Source organism: Tenrec ecaudatus, chromosome 12, assembly GCF_050624435.1.
Source record: "Tenrec ecaudatus isolate mTenEca1 chromosome 12, mTenEca1.hap1, whole genome shotgun sequence".
NCBI classification, from domain to species: Eukaryota; Metazoa; Chordata; class Mammalia; order Afrosoricida; family Tenrecidae; genus Tenrec; species Tenrec ecaudatus.
The window spans coordinates 108,189,489-108,211,174 of record NC_134541.1 but is presented as its reverse complement, the minus strand read 5'-3'; the positions used below and the strand labels follow the sequence as shown (position 1 = coordinate 108,211,174).

Below are 21,686 nucleotides of genomic sequence, written 5' to 3'. Positions count from 1 at the left end.
TGCTGTATTTCCCCTCTTCCCTACCCCCAGGAAAATTCCATGACAGGAAGTATTGTGTTACTTACCTTCCTTCAATCCCAGTGCTGTGTCATCACTGAGTGAATAGCTATGCAGTTGCTATTGGAATTGGGGCATTGCTTACTCATCTTTCGGTGCTATATTGGGAAGCTCCTAATCTTTTTTTTTTCCCATTTTACTGGTCATCATCAGGCATCTTGCTATACACTCACCTAACAGCTTCCAGGGATTCTCAGTTAGGGGTGGTCCCTCATCACAGGTCATCTCCAGTGCTCCTGAAGATGCTGAAGGGCTGGACCTCCGGTACAGGGAGACGCATGGGTCCTTCCAGCTTTTCCAGTCACCCTCTCTACTTGGCCTCACTCACCCATGGGGACATGAGGTATCAGAGCAGCCCTTTCCTCACTCACCACCACAGCCCTAGGGACAGGGGTATCCAGTCACCTGCTGAACAAATCTTAAAGGTGGGAGAGGGGCTTGAGCTATGGTGGCATCACTCACTACTGCTTTTTTAAAAGGTGCCATGTGAGGTAGAGAGCCGCTGCTATACACCCAACTCTTGGGGGGGGGGTGGCATAGCAATCTTGCCCCAGGGACTCCATATAGATGTGAAACCCATACAGAGCACAATGTGCAACATCTGCTTGGTTGGCCTCTCTCAAAATACGTAACCTGGATCCCTGTCCCAGTTCCTAATGCGTGGTCGGATTCAGTGAAGAACAAAACAGAATCATGTTCCTGGAGGCCCTGGTGGTACAGTGGTTATGCACTGGGCTGCTAACCACAAGGTAAGCAGTTTGAAACCACCAGCTGCTCCGCAGAAAAAAGTGGAAGTGTTCTACTCCCATAAAGTGACAGTCTGGGAAACCCACATGGCAGTTCGACCCTGTCCCATAAGGTCACTATGAATTGACATTGTGCACTGGCTTAAAATGCAAGTCATCAGAGAATAGTTTTGTTACGGTCTTTCAGGGTTTTGGGGTTTTTCAATTTAGGAAGCAGTACTGAATTATATTATTAAACTTTCTCCTTTTAATATTATCAGTACCAAAACAATACCTAGCTACCTAGCAAGGTACAATATATTAAAACAACAACAAAAGAAACAAAACAACTATTTGTGGATGGTATAATTTTACACTCATTATAAAATAATTAAACCAAGAAATTATCAAAAATTAGTAATATTGAGGTGGCTGATTACACAAATTTACAGTTAAAAATACCTTTGCTGTGCAAAAGGAATGACGAACTAGAAAAATATGATAAAAAATTAACAATCATACAACTGTGCAAAAATTTACATAAAGAAAAGAAGAAATGTTTACTCAGGAATATAACACTCTAATAAAGGGAAAGGCATGTTTTAGATGGGGCACAACATTTGTGAGGGGAACAATTTTTCCCAAATGACCTGTAAGATTAGCCCAATTCCGAAAAACATTCAATGTAAAACTCTGGGAAACATGAAAAAAAAAAAAAGCAGAACTGATCGTAGAATGCCTCAAACCACACTGCTGTGTCAGTCGGTCCTGTGACTACGTCACTAGCTTGCCTCTGGGCAGACACATCATGAGAGTCTGGCTACCAGGACACCAGAAGCAATAGCAAATACTCAATTGCACTGAGGACACATGGAATCTTGTCTCATGAAGACATCACTAGAGATGTAGTTTCTAACAGTAAAACACATTGCCTTGTGAGGTAGCAACCAGACCACGGCCAAGAGCCTGGTGACTGTACAGAGAGGGAAGATTAAGCATAATTAAAGTTCTTCATCAGCCAAGGATCCAAGTCAACTTCTTGTCTCCAGGTCTGTCCTTCATGCTGTTGGGGTTTTCGTAACAGGCAAGATCTTGGCTCAGCAGGGGAACAACATTCTGAAGGTTTTCAGGTAGTAGGTAGGTCTGGGTGGCTGGACCTGAGTGATCCTATTTCTGTCCGTCTGGAAGAGGCCTTGTTCAGAATTAAAACAGCTACTTAAGGGATTAATAGCCAAACAAAATAAAAACAGGAGATGCCTCCAAGGACTCTGTAAAACAGCCCATTTCATCATAAATTGCAAATGAAGTCAGTCTTTGATATTCAATTGCTAGTTTGTAGTTTTTGCTTTTAACGCAAAGTAAAAAAAAAAAATCCCTGTCAACACCCAAGCTTTACTCTTAGAGAGGGATACGAATTATTGCTGCCTTACCAAATCCATAGTTTGGTGCTTTCGGAGGAATTTAGTGCCAGATAGAAGCTTTTACATTATTTCTAATCCCCCCCCCCCAGTATAGATCCCCCTGGGTACATGTTTAGTAGGGATGATTCATCTTGCAGCGAAGCAGCCTCTAGACTCAGGTCAAAAGCTTCCTTAAAAAATGGATCTGTACCTTGTACACTTTCACAAAAGAAAGTTCCTTAGTCCAAAAACCCTGGCTGCTAATCTGAGGTATAGCCCTTAAACATATCTTCCCTGTGAATTTTCTAAGAATTTGAGGTTTCAGCCAAGATAGGCATTGACCCAATTTTGGCTATCATGAGGTTTCAGTGTATCTCTATCATTTCCGACCCTGTGGGAATTCATAATTTTTAGGTTGAAGCAGGACGCTTAGCTCAATCTCACTTCTGCGTTCGGTTTTTACATACTGAATGGGTTTTCTCGTGTCGTTTACAGTTTGACAGCCGGCCAAATCTTCTCCCACATTTTTTGCAACTATATGGCCTCTCAGCCCCATGACTCTGCAGATGAAGCACAAATTCTTCATTCCCTGAGAAGGTTTTCCCACATTCTGGACACTTAAATATCTTCTCTCTTATGTGGATTCCTTCATGGCGGCTCCGGTGAGAATTTTGACGAAAGTTTTTTCCACACTTAGAACATGAATAAGGTTTCTCCCCTGTGTGGATTCGTTCATGTTTATTAAGGTTTGTTTTGTGGTTGAAGCTTTTCCCACAGTGACTACAGTCATAGGGCTTTTCCCCTGTGTGAGTCCTCTGGTGAGAAATAAGGTAAGAACTTTCATTAAACTGTTTCCCACACAGTGGACAAGTGTACAATCTCCTCGTCCTCCGGTTTTGGGTAAGCGCAATAACATTGATGTCCACGTATTTGGAGAGTTCCTCCAGTGGAGTATCATTTTCAATGGTAACTGACAGATTTCTCAATTTCCTTTCATGTGGAATGGAAGTGTTCAGTCTGTCTCCTTTGTGGCAATCCGGAGGTCGTCCAGAGACCAAGGAACAATCCATTTCATCACACTCTGAAGATTCTTCTCTATGATCTACATTCTCTAAAAGTGCCTTCTGCTCCCCATCATCTTCATGATTATCATTCACTGTTGAAACAAAGAGAATTTAATAACTTTTGAGGGATATTGAACATGCCAAGCAAAAAGAAACCAAGTTAGTATTTTTTGTGAAAGAATAATCTGGAAAGTCAGAAATCTGAGGACTGGGGGTCATCACCATCCATGTCCCTCTCCACTCTGATCCACGGAGGGTGGGTGGCATGCCTGGCACATCTCTCCTGCCCCTTGATGCTGCACATGGTCTATCGGATACCTGTCCTTTAAAAAAAAAAGTGATGGGAGTACGCTGGGAGACTCTGAAGCTGGGCAGATACTCAGGAGGGCTGGACAGTAACCTGTCAGTGACTATCAAGTATCTGGACAAGTACTCGGACTCCAACCTACGAGGGTGCCATCAAGTTAATTCTGCCTTAGGGTGCTTGCATGTTCCCGAGGAGAACTGTGCTCCATGGGGTTTTCAACAGCTGTGACTTTTAAAAAATAGATCACAGAGTCTTCCTTCCAAGGCACCTCTGAGTGGAAATGAAATGTCAACCTTCAATTAGTAGCTGAGTAGTTATGCTTTCTGAATAGGTGCCAATGATTCTTTCAACAAGTTCACACTGACCACACTAGGGACTTGGGGGCAAAGGGCACAAATATAAATGGCACACCGATAATCTTCGGGACCCAAGTAAGTGAATGGTAATTTAAATGACTACTTTAAAGTGTTGTACTATATTATAAAACTATCATATTGTAGTATGAGAAAGAATGGCTATCTACTTGTATATAATGAAAAACTTTTAACAATTCAAATAACACCCAAAAAAAGAACATGACATATTTATATAATATGTTGTTATTTGGTCATTAAAGAGATTAATACAATAAATAAAATATTTATGCTATTAGAAGTCAGAATATTAGTTATTATTGGGAAAGAGGGGAGTAGTGATGGGAGGCTGGGAATAAGGATTTCTAAAGTGCAGGTAATAGTCAATATTGGGTGGATTTACCTGTGTACGTTTTTTGAGAATTTGAGCTAATATACTCATGATCTGTACATCCTCTGCATTTATCATAGTTCAATTAAAAACCTATATGTAACTTTCCTCTAGTTCTTTAATGCTTCCCTACCCCCACCCCACTATCATGTCCCCAATTCTACCTTATAAATCTGGCTAGATCAGAGCATGTACACTGGTACAGACAAGAACTCGCAAGAGAGGGAATCTAGGACAGATTAAACCCCTCAGGACTAATAATGAGAGTATCAATACCAGGAGGGGAAGAGGAAGATGGGGGGGAAAGGGGAACCAATCACAATGATCAACATGTAACCCCTCCCAGGGGGACAGACAACAGAAATGTGGGTGAAAGGAGACAGCGGTCAGTGTAAGATGAAAAAAATATTAATTTTTAAGTTATTAAGGGTTCATGAGGAAAGTGGGGGGGGGGGCGGTAAAGACAATGAGCTGATACCAATGGTTCAAGCAGAAAGAAAATGTTTTGAAAATGATGATGGCAACACATGTACAAATATGCTTGACACAATGGATGGATGGATAGATGGACTGTGATAAGAGCTATAAAAGGCCCCAATAAAATAATTTTTTAAATCTACATATAAAGGAAGAATAGAAAACGAGACAACAAAGTGAAAAATACTATCAACATGTAGGTTGACAAGGCGTTCCTAAGGATGACAAACTGAGTAAACACAAAACAGTGGTTGTGCACACAGTTCTGACTCATGACACGCCCATGTGTGCCAGAACAGAATTTCCATCAGGTTTTTGATGACATTTTTTCAGAATCAGATCATCAGGTTACCAGCTGTTATAGTAAGCATGTTAACAGTTTTCACTACCCAGAGACTCCTTGTAAATCAACTGTTTTAAAATGTGGCTGATTCTGAAGCCAGAGGGTGAATCTCTGGTAGAGTTAGCACTTTCACACCAATAGTTTTCTACCTTTTTAATTATTCTCTTGAGATAATGATAATACTTCAAGCATATGTCAAATTTTTTCAGAGTTTTGTTGTTGTTTTTAGGTGCATTCAAAGTAACACACTTGCTTTTCTTTTTTTTTTTTAATTAGGGAGCTCATACAACTCATATCACAGTCCATACATACAGCAATTGTGTAAAGCAGATTTGTACACTCATTGCCCTCATCATTCTCAAAACATTTGCTCTCCACTTAAGTCCCTGCCATCAGCTCCTCCTTTTTCCCTTCTCTGCTGCTCCCTCCCTCATGAACCCTTGATAATTTATAAATTATTATTTTGTTCTATCTTGCTCTGTTCAACGTCTCCCTTTACCCACTTTTCTGTTGTCCGTCCCCCAGGGAGGAGGTCACATGCAGATCCTTGTAATCGGTTCCCCCTTTCCAACCCACCCTCCCTCTATCCTTCCAGTATCGCCACTCACACCACTGGTCCTGAAGGGATCATCCACCCTGGATTCCCTGTGTTTCCAGTTCCTATCTGTACCACTGTACATCCTCTGGTCTAGCCAGACTTGCAAAGTAGAATTGGGATCATGATGGGGGTGGGGGGGAGGGAAAGCATTTAGGAGCTAGAGGAAAATTGTATTTTTCATCGTTGTTACATCGCACCCTGACTGGCTCATCTCCTCCCGCAGACCCTTCTGTAAAAGGGTGTCCAGTGGCCTACAAATGGGCTTTACACCTCCACTCTGTACTCCCCCCATCTTTCACTATGATAAAGATTTTTTGTTCTGATGATGCCTGATAACTGATCACTTTGGCACCTCGTGATCACACAGGCTGGTATGCTTCTTCCATGTGGGCTTTGTTGCTTCTCAGCTAGATGGCTACTTGTTTACCTTCAAGCCTTTAAGACCCCAGACACTATCTCTTTTGATAGCCGGGCACCATCAGCTTTCTTCACATTTGCTTATGCACCCACTTTGTGGTCAGCAGTTGTATCAGGAAGGTGAACATCATAGAATGCCAATTTAATAGAAGAAAGTATTCTTGCATTGAGGGAGTATTTGAATGGAGGCCCAATGTCCTTCTACTACCTTAATACTAAACCTATAAATATATGCACATAGATCTATTTCCCCACCCTCATATAGATTTTCATATGTACATGTCTTTATCTAGACCTCTATAAATGCCCTTTGCCTTCCAGCTCTTTCCTCTATTTCCTTTGACTTTCCTCCTGACCCACTATCATGCTCAGTCCCCACCAGGGTTTCAGCAATTCCTCTTGGTTACATTACCCTTGGTCATGCCCTACCGGCCTCCCACACCCTCCTCACCACCAATTTGGGTCACTTGTTGTTCCCTTGTCCCTGGGTTTGTTAACACCAGTACCTTTCCCCCCACCTCCTCCTCTCCCATGGCCCCCCAAAACTGTCAGTTCCGTTGTTTTCTCCTCCAGATTGCTCATCCAGCCTATCTTATTTAGACAGACCTACGAAGAGAATAACATGCACAAAAACAAGACAGAGCAAAACCAAATAACAATATATAGCAAAACAACATCAGACCAATGACCAAACAGCAAACAAAACACAACAAGAAAAAAAAAGCTTGTAGTTAGTTCAAGGATTGTTTGTTGGCCTTTAGGAGTGTTTTCCAGTCCAGTCTGTTGGGGCACTACGCCCTGGCCCCAAAATTCACTTTCAGCATTCCCTGGGGACCTCGCCGCTCCATTCCCTTGCTGTTCTGTTGCACCCCCTTAGTATTTTGCCTCAGTGTGGCAGGATCAGATCGGGTGCAATTCCCACACTGTGTCTCTGGTGCTGTCCTCTGGAGGGCTACGGGTCAGTGCCGAGCCACACTGCTTTCCAAATAAGCTGCACCAATTCAGCAGCAACAACAGCGACTATTCTTTTTACAACATTTTCAAACATCTAGGAGGTTCAAAATGGAATTTCATTCTAGTTATACCTTGTATTGTGTTTATACAAAATAATAATTTATCCATTGGGCTGGGATTTTTATAAACTTTAACCAATTTTATATATTACAGATCTCAAACTCTGTCAATCGTTATAAATATTTTTAAGGTGCCAACTTTCTCTGTAATAATAATGTTTCAGAAATTACTACCAATGTTTTATGAATGAGTATAAAGGCCAGTTATATTACTTTTAAAAGGGCTAATACTCTAATATGATTTTTCCTATCTTCCTGTAAGTCTCGCATGTTGGGCTGCAGTCTGCATGATTGGCAGTTCAAAACCACCAGCAGCTCCATTGGAGAAAGCCTGGACTTCCCGCTCCCGGGAGTAGTTGCAGCCTCTGAAACCCACAGAAGGCATCTGAGAATCAGCACAGACTCAATGGCAGTGAGTTTGGTTTGTTTTTACTGAAAGTGTCAGTGAATAATGTTTTATATTCCTTTAATGTACTAATTTTTTAACTATATTTTAAGTAGTAAACATATTTACAATGCTCAAAAATGGCAATATGGGAGTGACATCAACAATATGGTAGAACTGGCAGTTCCAACTCTCACCCTTCACACAAACAATGAAAAACAACTGTCATAACCAACTTAATTAGAACTCTGGGAAATTGTCCAAGGTTTACAGCATGGAAGCAAACACTAAATCAAGAAAGTAACTTAAATATTAATTTTTCTTTAAATGTTTAGCCAAATTCTCCAGTGAAAACATCTGCCTAAATTTTTGTCAGTTGGTTTTTGATTACTGATTCAATCACTTCCTATAGCTGGAGATTTTGTACCTTCTTGAATCAACTTCAGTAATTTATGTATTTCCATTAATTTGTTCATTTCATCTAGATTTCTAATTGATTAGCATTTAATATAGTATTCTCTTATAATACTGTTAATGAATAGTATAATGTTGATAATAGAACCCCAACTTTTCCAATTTTAGCAGCTGCTTCTATTTGTCTTTGTCAGTCTACATAACAGGTTTGTCAGTTTTATTAATCTTTTTTTTAATTTGTTCTAATTATTGGATTGATTTCATTGGTACTCCATTGTTTTCTATTCTCTATTTCGTCTCTGATCTTAAGGATGTCCTTCCTTTTGCTAGATTTGGATTTAGTTGACTCTTCTTTTTTCTAATTCCCAAAGAGGTGAAATTAGGTGATTCAGGTGAGATCTTTCTTCCTTTCTAATATAAATTTTACAGCTATAAATTTCTCTGAGCACACATCTGCCAGCAATTCAATTTTGACACATAGCTACCCTATAAGACAGAGTAGAATTGCTCCGTATGCTTTCCAATATTGTAAATATGTGCAAAAGCAAACTATATCTTTCTACCTTGAATTGGCTAGTGAGTTTGAACCACCAACCTTCCAGTTAGCAGCCCAACACTCAGCCTACTACATCACCAGAGCTCCTAGAAATTGAAAAGCAAACCCGCAAATCTATATGGAATTAAGAGAGTCCCAAATGCCAAACAACCTAAAAAGAACAAAGTAGGAGGACTCTTATTTCCTAACTTCAAAACTTACAACCAAGCTCACTGCCCCTGAGGTGATGTCTACTTACAGCGACCCTCTATGGCAGGGTAGAATGGCCCTGTGAGCGTCCAAGACTGGAACTCGTTATGGGAGTAGAAAGCCACATCTCTCTCCCAAATTTACCACAAGGCTACAATAATTCAAACAGATGGAATAAAACTGAGAGTTCATGAATAAACCCATATATCTATGGCCAACTGACATGATGTTAAGTCTAATCAACGAAATCTTCAACAAATAGTGATGAGACCACTGGATCACCACATGCAAAAGAAGGAAGTCAGGGCCTCACGCTATATATAAAATTAATTCAAAATGGACCTAGCTAAACCCATAAAATGCTTAAAGAACGCATGCAAGCAAGTATCTATGTGTGGATTTTTTATATATGCCAAAAGCAATGAGTAAAAGAAAAAACTGATAAATTTGACTTAATTTAAAAAATCACTGTGCATCAAACGGCATTATTAAGAAAGCAAAGATAATCTACAGAAAATATCTGCAGACCACAAATCTGAGAATGTCCAGAATACACAGTCCTACAACTAAATAAGAAAGACAATTCATTTGAAAAATGGGCACAGAAAAATTAGCATGACATCATTAGTCATTGGGGAAAGGGAAAGCACAAGGTAATACGCCCACGAGGATGGGGTATTAGTAACCACAAGTGCTGATGGGGATGTGGACAAGTCGGAGACCTTGCACTGCAGGAGTGAATACAATGGAGCAGTCCCTTGAAGAGTGAAACATAGAATTATCATGAAGAAAAAAATCAAACCAACTGCCATTAAGTCATGTCCCATTTGTAACAACCTCAAGTGTGGCAGAGTAGAACCTCAAGGTTTTCAAAGCTATGACCTTTTTATAAGCACGCAACTGAGCAGATTCAATCTATCGACCTTTCGGTTATTCATGTAGTGCTAACAATTTACATCACCTACAAAACGTGTTGAATTACCATCGGACCCAGCAATTCCACTCCTAGGTACATAGCCAGGGACTGATACTTCCACACCAGAGATCACTGCAGCATTAGTCACAATGGAAAGAGCCCAAGTGTCCATCAAGAGATGAATGGATGTACAAAACGTGGCACACACAATGAAATATCATTTAGCCAAAAAGAGAATGAAGCTCTGATCATGCTGTGCCATGGATGAACCTGGAAAACCTACTGAGAGAAAGAAGTCATGCACAGAAGAACAAATACTTTCTGATCCCACTTAGATGAAATACTTTAAGCACATAAATGCACAGACAAAAATGGCTCGTTATCAGGTAGTAGGAGTGGAAGGGAAATGGGGAATTATTAGTATCGGTCGAAATGTTAACTCAATGGAGGTTTCACTGCATTTCTAATTGTGAGTAGGGCTAAATACCTTTTAACATATGTAAAGATATTTGTCAGTAGGAATTTTGGTAGGAAGTTTTCAGGCATTTTCTAGGCATTTTCCAGATACATTAGCTATGTTACATGTAAATAGAGAGCTTTCTCTCAAGTTCTTATCCCTCCAACTGCTCATTCACTTAAGTACACTGGCAAACGCCTGCAACACAGTATCTGGAGTACTGGTCTTAGTGGACTTGTGGTTCTAATTTTAATGGGAACACCTCCATTGTTTCCAATTAAAAATAAACTTGGATTGAAAGAATATGTATCATCCTAGAGAGTTATTCATTAATTGTTTGAATATCTTGTTAAGTCTTTTTATAAAGAAAGATTTTGCATTGTGTTAAGTACCTTCTCAGTCAACTATGGAAATAATTGACGGGGTCTTCTTTAGGCTGTCTAGACTAGTAAGCTTTCTACAGCTGTCATTTTGCATTTCTGAGCAATTTTTATTTTTGTCAGGTTTTGTGACAGACTTCATTAAAAAGACCTGGAAATTGGCTATCTCTTCCTACATTCCCCAAGTTTTAGTAGCCTTTGCTTACATTTCAAAGGTTTAAAAGAATTCCTAGCAAGAGTAACAGTGGTGCTCTCTGTTGGAGGGAGAGGGGTGGGTTTTATTTTTTCATTTTGGTCAATTTCTATTTTCTCTATGAAAATTGGTTTCAATCTACAGGAGAAAACAGAACTGACAGTTCCGAGAAGACATGGAAGAGGGGGAATGTGAGGGAAAGGAAGTGATGTTAACAAACCCAAGGACAAGAGAACAACAAGTGATCCAAAATCAGTGGAGAGGAGGGTGTAAGAGGCCTGGTAGGGCTTGATCAAGAGAAATGTAACCGAGAGGAATTACTGAAACCCAAAGGAAGGCTGACCATGACAGTGGGAAAAAAGTAAAGTAAAAGGAAATAGAGGAAAGAACTAGAAAGCAAAGGCCATTTATAGAGTTCTATATACAGGCATGCACATATGTAAATATTTATATACAATGATGGGGAAATAGATCCATGTGCATATATTTATAGGTTTAGTGCATATATTTATAGGTTTAGTATTAAGGTAGCAGGTGGACATTGGGCCTCCACTCAAGTACTCCCTCAATGCAAGAACACTTTGTTCTATTAAACTGGCATTCCATGATGGTCACCTTCCCGACACAATCGCTAAAGACAAAATGTGTGCATAAGCAAATGTGGTGAAGAAAGCTGATGGTGCCTGGCTATCAAAAAATATAGCATCTGGAGTCTTAAAGGCTTAAAGATAAACAAGTAGCCATCTAACTGAGAAGCAACAAAGCCCACATGGAAGAAGCACACCAGCCTGTGTGATCAAGAGGTGTAGAAGGGGTCAGGTATCAGGCATCAAAGAACAAAAAATCATATCATAGTGAATGAGGGGAATGTGGAGTGGAGACCCAAAGCCCATCTGTAGGCAAATGGACATCCCCCTACAGAAAAGCCATGGGGAGGCAAAGAGCCAGTCAGGGTGCAGTGTAGTAACGATGAAATATACAACTTTCCTCCCCCGTACTATCATAATCCCAATTCTACCTTACAAATCCGGGTAGACCAGAGGATATACACTGGTACAGATAGGAACTGGAAACACAGGGAATCCAAGAGAGATGAACCCCTCAGGACCAGTGGTGAGAGTGGTGATACCGGGAGGGTGGAAGGAAGATGGGGTAGAATGGGGGAACCAATTACAAGGATCTACATATAACCCCCTCTCTGGGGGATGAACAACAGAAAAGTGGGTGAAGGGAGACCTTGGACAGTTTAAGACATGACAAAGTAATCATAATTTATAAATTATCAAGGGTTCATGAAGGAAGGTGGGGGAGGGAGGGGGAAAAGTGAGGAGCTGATACCAAGGGTTCAAATAGAAAGTGTTTTGAGAATGATGGTAACAAATGTACAAGTGTGCTTGACACAATGAATGTATATATGGATTGTGATAAGAGTTGTACGAGCCCCAAATAAAATTATTTTAAAAAAGAAAGAAAATTGGTTTCATCTATTTTTAAATTTTGTCTACTCACTGGCTCCTTGGCTTATACTCCTTACTATTTTTTAATTTCCACTTTCTAATTTTCAACTTTCCTAATATTAAACTTTTCTAATTTTCAACATTCCGCTTTTTTATTTTTGGCTTTAAGTCAGAAACTTAATTTGCTTTTACTTCTTCATTGACATGTATGTTTTTATAACTATAAATTTTATTCTGAGCACCTCTTTAGGTTATGTCAGATTCTGGTGTGCAGCAGTGTTTTCTAGGGGGGAAAATGCAAATTGATTTTGTATTTCTATGACCAGAGGTTCTTAAAGAGTAATAAAATTTCTAGTGAAGAAATTTTTATGATTGTATTATGAATTTCTAGTTTTCTTGCATTGAGAATATCTTCTTACTGCTACTTTTTAGACTATATAGAGTATTTCTTTGTTATATAGTATGTACTCAATCTGTAAGAGCCTTAAAAGATGTGTTATGCAAGAACACTTTGTTCTAACAATCCGGTATTCTGTGATGCTAACCCTCCTGACACAATTGCTGAAGACAAAATGGGTGCACAAACAAATGTGGTGAAGAAAGCTGATGGTGCCCAGATATAAAAAGATATAGCATCTGGGGTCTTAAAGGCTTGAAGATAAACAAGCGGCCATCAAAACCCACACAGAAGAATCGCACCAGCCTGTGTGATCATGAGGTGTTGATGGGATCAGGTATCAGGCATCTAAGACCCAGAATGGTGAATTTGAGGGGGTAGGAGGTAAGCATAGAGTGGAGACCCAATGCCCATCTATAGACAATTGGACATCCCTTCACAGAGGGGTCACAGGGAGGAGATGAGCTAGTCAGGGTGCAGTATAGCACCAATGAAATACACAACTTTCCTCTACTTTGGTGCTTCCTTCACCCCACTATCATGACCTCAATTCTACCTTACATATCGGATTTGACCAGAGCATGCACACTGCTACAGATAAGAGGTCACAACACAGGGAATCCAGGGTAAACTCCTCAGGGCCAACAATGAGAGTAGAGATACCAGGAGGATTAGGGAAGGGTGGGGAGTGAAAGGGTGAATCGATCACAAGGATCAGCCTAGAACCCCCTCCCAGGGGGACAAATAACAGAAAAGTGGGTGAGAGGCAATGAAGGACAATGTAAGATATGGTAAAAATAATCTATAAATTATCAAGGGTTCATGGGGGGGGCAGGTGGTGGAGGGAGGGGAAAGAAATCGGGAGCTGATTTCAGGGGCTCAAGTGGGAAAAGAATGCTTTGAAAATGATGATTGCGACATATGTACAAATATGTTTGACACACTGGAAAAATGTATGGATTGTGATAAGAGATGTAAGAGCCCCCAATAAAAGTTTTGGTTTTTTTTTTTAAAGATGTGTTATCACTGTCAGGAGCACATACAATCTTAATCGCTTTCTGTGGCTGGTGTAAGAGTTCTGCATCTTGACTTTTTTTCACGTGGCTCATTTACTGTGTCTTGAACTGAGATACACATTCTTTCTTCTACTGTGTTAATGGATCCCCTTTGATTCCTGCCCCTTAATGTACCTGCTCCTTTGGCCAACTGAAATATTATTATTATTTCAACAATCACCCGCATGCCACTGGCTCTTCAATTGCTACATATTAACACCTGAGCTCCAAACTCCAACTTCCAGGTACCCAGATCCATACGCCTGTATTTTATTTTCTGCCACAGATTCAATCCCACATGAATTAAAATCCATCTTCTTCCAAACGCTGCTCTTGGGTCCAAACCTTGCCTTCTCTTGTGATAGCTCCTTACAGCTAGAACAGTTCTACCCTAAGTGAGGTCATGAAGAGCAAGAAGGGAGCATGATGTATCTTTGTTACCCACAGGTTACCAACTTCAGAATCCAACCTGGCCTGAGGGAATTAAGGAACCCTTTTCAGAAATGTCTGGGAATGACTTTAAGCTGAAACCATGAGCTTCAGGGTATCGGAGGGCAGGTGGTGAGGGCGGGCCTCAAGATCTGAAATGAAGAAAGAAATGTTCCTGGAATGGACAGCATGTCCACCAGCCATCATCTACAGTAAATGCTAGGTTTGCCCAAGAGTCAAGAAGAGCAATAAATCTGCTCTTTCTCTATTTTTCTGAAAAGTAAAGGGGATATATAGAATAAGCTGTGGGAAAATAATTATAAATCCAGGAGGCCGGGCAGTGCTGTTGGGTAAACACCATAACCACAAAGTCGCTGGCTCAAGCCCACAGAGGCTTGCAGAAGCAAGATGAGGCTATCTGCTCCCATGAAGACTGATCATTGTAAGAATCCTACACAGGGTCTCTACGAGTTAGAACTGACTCAGTGGCAGTGGGTTCTTTACTTATATGCCACCACTTCCCATGATGGACTCCCCTGGTGACACGATGGGTTAAGTGTTGGGCAGTGAACTACAAGGTCAACAATTAAAAGCCACCAGCTGCTTCGCAGGAGAAAGATGAAGCTAGGTGCTCCCCTGAAGATTTACAGTCTTAGAAACACTCAGTGGCATTCCACTGTCTCATAGAGTCGCTATGAGCTGGAATTGACTCAAAGGCAGTGGGTTAGTTTTGGGGTTTCCTCTCCACGATTGCACCGGTCTGGGACGGCGTGATTCCGTCTCCGGCACTGCCAGCACATCTATCAGGAGGGTCCGATGGCTGGAGAAGGGCATCTGTCTGATAAAGGAGAGTGTCGGCAAAACACAGCGCCTCGCCTTGAGAGTATTCTGGAGGATGACGAGAGCGTTCCTTACAATAGTGGGAACCACCTCAAGGGTCAGGTGGGCCCCAACCCCACTGTCATCAAATCAAGTTAACTCACGACAAACCCGTATGCTCCTTCAGCTTTCCCTGGGTGCAGTGTGTGGGGAAGAAAGCACCTTCTTTCCGTGGTGCCAGTGGGTGGGTCAGAAGCACCAAGCTTCATGTTAGTGCAGAATGTCTGTGCCCCAGTCAATGACAAGATGGCCCATCAAGCAGTCACTAATACTAACAGATGTTTGAAAAGCAGGCTTATAACACAAAAAGCTATTCAGGAAAAAAAAGCTCTATGTTCATTTTTAAAATCATGTGACAAGACTTAAAAACCAAAAGCAGGGAGACTCTCGGGGCGCTGCATGGGCACAGCCGCGCAATCATGGGCTGAAAGAGTAAGAGTGGATTAGAGTATGGCACACGAGGGGCAGCTTCATTCTCCTGTCCACGAAGCAGTAAGAGATGGAGTCAACTGGACAGAACCTAACACATGTACCTCATAGTCACACAGCTTGGCACAACTATAAAGTTCAATATTCATAAATGTTAAGGACTTCAGGCAAGTCCCAAATGGGCTGTTTGCTCCACTAGGCCTCAGAAGCAAACAGCCATGTTCAAAAGGTAAAGAGAACTAGGCGCTGAGTAAATCCAAGGGGCTTCACAAAGCTCATGGGAAAATTTCATGATCTTTTTTCTGCCCATGTGTGGATGAGTTTTTTGAAGCCCTCTCATATGCTTCCAGGGGTCCCTGCCTCTAAAGTAACAGCACATCCCTCATTAAATGCTGCCGATCGTAAAGCAGCTGGAAGAGATGCAGCGATTGCTAAATCAGGTGCACGAGGAGTGGTGCGTACACCTGGCAACCATTATTGAAAACTAGTACAAATCATGACGCCCTTGTCATGGATTCACTTGTCTCCCCAAAATAGGTGTCCACTTGGCTGGGTCACAGAAGGTATGTAGTGAATGTGATTATGAGATTGAGCAGTTATGAAACGATGTGGCCTGATATGATCATCCAAGTAGTTGGCATGGGAGTAGAGTAGGACACACACGCTTACTCAGGTCATCGTCCTGGTCTGATGTCAGGGGAGTTTGTGGGAAGCAGAGAACAGGGAGAGAGTGTATACAGATGAATCCTTTATTCTCATTCATTAAGAAGCCTGGCAGGTTGGGTTTCTGGGGTGGAGGGAGGCCTTCACCCTTGTGAGTTGTGAGTTGGAAGTGAGTCCCAATCCCATTCTCATAATTAATATTGTTCCTCACTATATCCTCCCATAATAGTACTACCTTAAGGTTACCTCCTACAAGCACATGGTTGGTTGCTCTGTAGCCTACAGCTTTAACTATAAAGGCAAACATATGCTATTGCCCTCTAGGCTCTGAAGACAGCCACTCCCCCTTACCTCCCCCCGCCCCCCGCGATGGTGTTAGGCTACTTCTCTAATATACTCAGGGACCTTTGGGGTTAGGGTACCGTCCACTTTGTTATGTAAGTGATTACCTTTAATTAGGGGGCCTTGCAAAGCCCCCAAGTGTGTATTAGCCTTGGTTGGAAATATATTCTCTCTCTCTGCACGGACCTGGCTGGTCCTGGAGGTGAGCCCTCGCATGCTTTACCTTGTCTGGTGTCTCTTTAATTTTACCCTCAATAACACAACCGCCCCTTGGACCCATTCGATTGTGGGGGCTGGTACCCCACACTGTATGGCCTTTTATCCTCCAAGAGATTAAAGGAGAGGGAATCAAGGAGACAGAGAGGGGCCTGACTGCCAACAAGAAAGAAGAGCTGGGAGCAAAGTGTGTCCACTGGAGCCAGAGACTCTGTGGAGGACCTCCTAGACCCAGGGGAAGACGGATGCCCAGACTCATGGAGACGACTATGGAATTCCAGGTCCACGGGAGTTGAAAGGCAACAAGGACCTTCCCTCAGAAGTTCACTACAAAGAGAAAGCCTTCCCCTAGAACTAGCAACTAGAATTCGCACATCTAGCCTCACAAACTATGAGAGAAGTGATCTGTTTAGAAGATGGCGTCCAGGTAAAGCCACTGGCCCAGCACTCCAGTTGTTAGACCAGAAAATTAAGAGATTCGTATGAGAAACAAGCACTAGGAGAAAGCAACAGGGCCGACGGTTCCAGAGGGACTTGGGGGGAAGAGGAAGACGGGGAAGGGAGCAGTGAGCAAACAATGAACGCCACAGGCAGGGGAACAACTAGGGAATAAAATCAACAGGGAGGACGTAGAGATCCTGGGGGCGGTGGAGCAACAGCAATCCAGCTGAGAGGAATTCCTAAGAGGCAGAATTAAAGGTGAGTGTGATGGTGGGAAAGGAGGAAGGTAAAAGGAAACAGAGGACAGATCTAGGAAATAAAGCTATGGATAGAAGTATAAACATAGGTGTGTACATATGTACATACATTAATTCATAAAAATAGAGGTACTGGCCTATGTACATATATTTATATGGCATTGAGGTAGTGGGCGAACTTTGGGCCTCTGCTCAAGCCCTCCCTCAAAGCAGGAACACTTGTTCTAACAGCCTAGCATTCTGTGATGCTTACCCTCCCGGCACCTTTGCTGAAGACAAAGTGGGTACATAAGCAACTGTGGTGAAAAAGGTGGATGGTGCCTGACTATCAAAAGATGCAGCATCTGGGCTCTTAGAGGCTTAAAGTTAAACAAGCGGCCATCTAGCAGAGAAGCAACAAGCCCACATGGAAGAAGCACACCTGTGTAATCATGAAATGTCAATGGACCAGATAACAGGCATCAGAAGACCCAAAACAAACAAAAAACATATTGTTGAATATGAGGGGGTCAGAGCAGAGACCCAAAACCCATCTGTAGACAATGGGACATCCCCTCACAGAAGAATCACAAGAAATTGTTGAGTCAACCAGGGTGCAGTACAGCACCAATGAAACACACAATATTCCTCTGGTCCCTGGAAGCTTCCTTATCCCCCAGTCATGACCCCAGTCACGCCTTTCAGTTCTGGCTAAACTGAAGCATGTGTACAGGTACAGACAGATAAGAGCTCACAACAAACAGAATCCAGGTCAGATAAACCCCTCAGGAACAGAAATGGGAGTAGCGAATCCAGGAGTGTAGAGGGAAGGTGGTGGGGATGAGGGAAGAAAAGGGAACCAATCACAATGATTGACACCTTACCACACACACATACACCCCAAGGGGGAAAAACAGGCACGTGGGTGGACACAATAATCAGTGTAAGACTTGAAAAATAATAATTTATAATTTATCAAGGGGTCACGAGGGTGGGAGGGTGGGAAGAGATAAAAAAAAAAAGAGGAGCTGATACCAAGGGCTCAAATAGAATATAAATGTTCAGAAAATGATGGCAATATATATACAATTATGCTTAATACAATTGATGTGTGATACAACTCTTACCACAATCCATACATCCATCGTGTCAAGCACATTTGTATATTTGTTGCCATCATCATTCTCAAGTCAAGACATTTGCTTTCTACTTGAGCCCTTGGTATCAGCCCATTTTTTCTCCTCCCTCCCCGCCCCTTCTCCCTCATGAACCCTTGATAATTTATAAATTGTTATTATTCTGTCATGTTTTACAGTGTCCGACATCTCCCTTCACCCACTTCTCTGTTGTCGATCCCCCAGGGAGGAGGTTAAATGTAGATCCTTGTGATAGGTTCCCCCTTTATATACCACCCTCCCTCCACCCTGCCAGTATCACCACTCTCACCACTGGTCCTGAAGGGATCATCTGTCCTGGATTCCCTGTGTTTCCAGTTCCTATCCGCATCGGTGTACATCCTCTGGTCTAGCCGGATTTGTAAGGTAGAATTGGGATCATGATAGTGTGGGGGGGAGGAAGCATTTAGGAATAGAGGAAAGTTGTATGTTTCATTGTTGCTACACTGCACCCTGACTGATTGTCTCCTTCCCATGACCCTTCTGCAAAGGGATGTCCAATTGCCTACAGATGGGCTTTGGGTCCCCACTCTGTACTCTCCCTCATTCCCAATGATATGATTTTTTGTTCTTTGATGCTTGATACCTAATCCCTTCAACAGCTCGTGATCCTGATATGTGGATTTTTATAAAAACTGAAGCAAGAGAGAAAATGGCCACCCACATCTAGGCCAGCCTTTACTACCTAGGATAAAATCAAACGTGTATGTGCACCTACACATGCTTACTCTGTGTGAACAGTGCCTCCTTTTGAGTCTCAAGAATGTAGAAGACATGCTTTCCCCACAGCATGTAAACTGAACACACAAGAGACTTGATTTCTTACCCAGCAGCATCATCTCCCCAACATCACTGTCTTCATGCTCTGCAGGGAGCTGTTGAGAAGGGTTCAGGCTTACACATTCCTCTTGAGAGTGGAATACATTCAAATCCTCAACGACCACCAAGTCCTGAAAGAACAACAGGGCCCCTCCCCTTAGTAACCGAGGTTCCTGGACATCCCTGTTGGTAAGAAAGACTTGGACACAAAAATCAAGAGAACACATATGGGGAAGATGAGCAGGCGCTGCAAATACAGGTACAACACACATACAAGAAAATCAGACTCATTGTGGAGCCAATGGAGGAAAGGGGGAAGGGAAGAAAAAACTATTACAGGGGAAAATTAATAATAATAAAGGTTCTTGAGGGGTGAGGTGGGGGAGGGAGAGGGTACAGGGGAGCTGTTATCAAAGAGTTCAAGAAAAAAGAAAATGTTTCAAAACTGATTGTGGTAGCAATTGTACAATACTGCCTGATGTGATTGAACTATGGAATGTTATGATACCTGCAAGAGCTCCCAATAAAATGATTAAAAATTAAAACAAACAAAAAAGAACAGAAGAAAATGTCCAAGGTGGTTGTGACAACCTGGGCCTCTCCTCGGTAACTCAGAAAATGTGTTACAGGTTGAGTTGTGAAGGCAGTGAGAGCAGAGGCAGTGGCACCTTCGGGCAGGAGAGGGAAATCGAACCTACCTCTGGCTTAGCTGTCAAACACTGAGACACCGTCTCCTGCTTCTGATGGGCGTTTTCTCTAGGCATAAACTTCACAGTGGATTGAGGTTGCACTGAAAAAAGAAGTATAGTAGGTGAAAAAAATCAATAGCCCTAATAATGGGGATAACAACTTGAGGCCTTGTCTTTCCTGAGTCCCCAAACCCTAGGGTCCTGAATCTACATGTGGTTTCATTGTGGAAAGACTGACTGCCGAACCTTTCAAACTTTCTCACGGAGATTAGAGGGGCTGGGAGATGCAAAATCTGAAGATGCCCAGAGCAAGCATTCCTGAAATCTCCCATAAACTGGAGTCAATGTGATGCTTCATCAAAATTTCTTTAGCCTAAAAAGATATCTCCCCCGAGAATGTTTGAGTACAATGAACACCAAACTCACTGCCACTGAGTCAATGCTGACTCACAGAGACACCAACACCCTGTTTATTCTGTGGCTTTACATACCCAGAACACCATCTGCTCCAGCTGAGAACATACTTCCTCTTCCCAACAAACATGTCAATGTCATACTTCTTCAATACCCACTATCCTACTTGAATCCATTATCAAGTGAAAAGGAAGCCTTACTCAGCCCCCCATACTGCCTCTTTCATGTCCAGTGAAGTGACATTGGCTTCTCACCTCTACTGATAAGACTTGTGCTCACATCCTTCACAACAACCAAGGTTTCCTTGCCTTTCTGACTCGGGTAGAGTAGAGTCGGCCTGGGCAAGAAGGTGAGGAAGTGCTCCAGCACCAGTTGGTGTATGGTCATGGGCCCACTTGTGGCATCTCGAAGTAGGTCCTGGCCCAACTTGGAATTTGGAGGAACTCGCAGTACAAATGATTGCTTTGGCTTTGGGAGTTTGGGGGCCAACTTTGCAGCCATTGTGCTTTGCAGCCACACTTGCTCTGCAAGACTTCAAGAGCCACTTCTTACTGAAGGAAAGGGCAGACAACCAAGCTGCAGACAAGAGAAACCATGGATTAGCTACATGAACAGGCAAGGCATGACTGTACCCTCAAGAGGTGACCTGGGTGGTGAAATCATGTAAGAGTGAAATTAAGTTGAGTTCTCTGAACAAGGGTCTCTTAGAAATGGCTGAAAGAAAAGAACTTGACCCCGAAAGCCAGAGGATTCCCAAACCCAAAGGGCCCAACTGAAGAGAGCAGACGTCTAAGGGCCATCTTCCTGGGAAACACAGGGTGACCAAGCCAGTGAGACTTGAACTGGTGCTAGTAGAAGACAGAAATTCTTTAAGAGCATCTTGCTTAGAAGTCAGGTTAGCCACTGCAACGTGTCAAATGGTGCCTCTGCACACTTCCCTCGGGTGCCCTTCAGGAGCAGTTGACCCTCCAATTATGCCAATGCTTGCATGTCGGGAAGTAGCCACACATGGCGTGCTGCCTCCTCGCCATTGTCAGAGCCCAGCTAAGAGCGGCAAAGGAAGTCCCACTAGGGCTTTCGACAAGGAGCCCCAAGATCGCAAAGCTCAATGGCAGCATCGCTTGGGGCATGGCCATAGAGTCTACAGGGCCTGTCCCCTGCCACCATCTCAACGGATCCTCAGCCTGGTTCCCTCTCTCACGGACCCTACTCACCTCTCGGGACCTCCGCCGTCGCGGGGCGCTCCGTGAGGACGCAGCCCAAAGACCCAAGAGCAGCGAGCGCCCAGGAAACTAAGCGCGAGAGGGCAAGCCCGACCCTCGCCCTTCGGAGAGCCTTCGCACACCGCTA

The 21,686-nt window shown here is 42.7% G+C and overlaps 1 protein-coding gene across 1 annotated transcript; it reads right to left on the bottom strand.

The window, feature by feature from the left end:
- Positions 1 to 1,146: 1,146 nt before the first annotated feature.
- On the bottom strand, positions 1,147 to 21,686 carry ZNF200 (zinc finger protein 200). The gene is made up of 5 exons (XM_075564386.1): positions 21,551 to 21,686; positions 20,591 to 20,912; positions 19,932 to 20,023; positions 19,241 to 19,364; positions 1,147 to 3,338 (listed from the first exon to the last, which is right to left on the bottom strand). Exons 2-5 carry the CDS (start codon positions 20,835 to 20,837, stop codon positions 2,623 to 2,625), a joined length of 1,179 nt encoding a protein of 392 aa, XP_075420501.1. The 5' UTR covers positions 20,838 to 20,912; positions 21,551 to 21,686; the 3' UTR covers positions 1,147 to 2,622.

What these genes read in the sequence shown, in the direction of transcription:
- ZNF200 (XM_075564386.1), bottom strand. Translation starts at nt 20,837, where the DNA reads ATGGCTGCAAAGTTGGCCCCCAAACTCCCAAAGCCAAAGCAATCATTT. An exon ending in CACAAGTCTTATCAGTAGAG is followed by an intron (nt 20,024 to 20,590) that starts GTGAGAAGCCAA and finishes TTCTTTTTTCAG; the next exon opens with TGCAACCTCAATCCACTGTG. An exon ending in TGGGGAGATGATGCTGCTGG is followed by an intron (nt 3,339 to 19,240) that starts GTAAGAAATCAA and finishes TTGTTTCAACAG; the next exon opens with TGAATGATAATCATGAAGAT.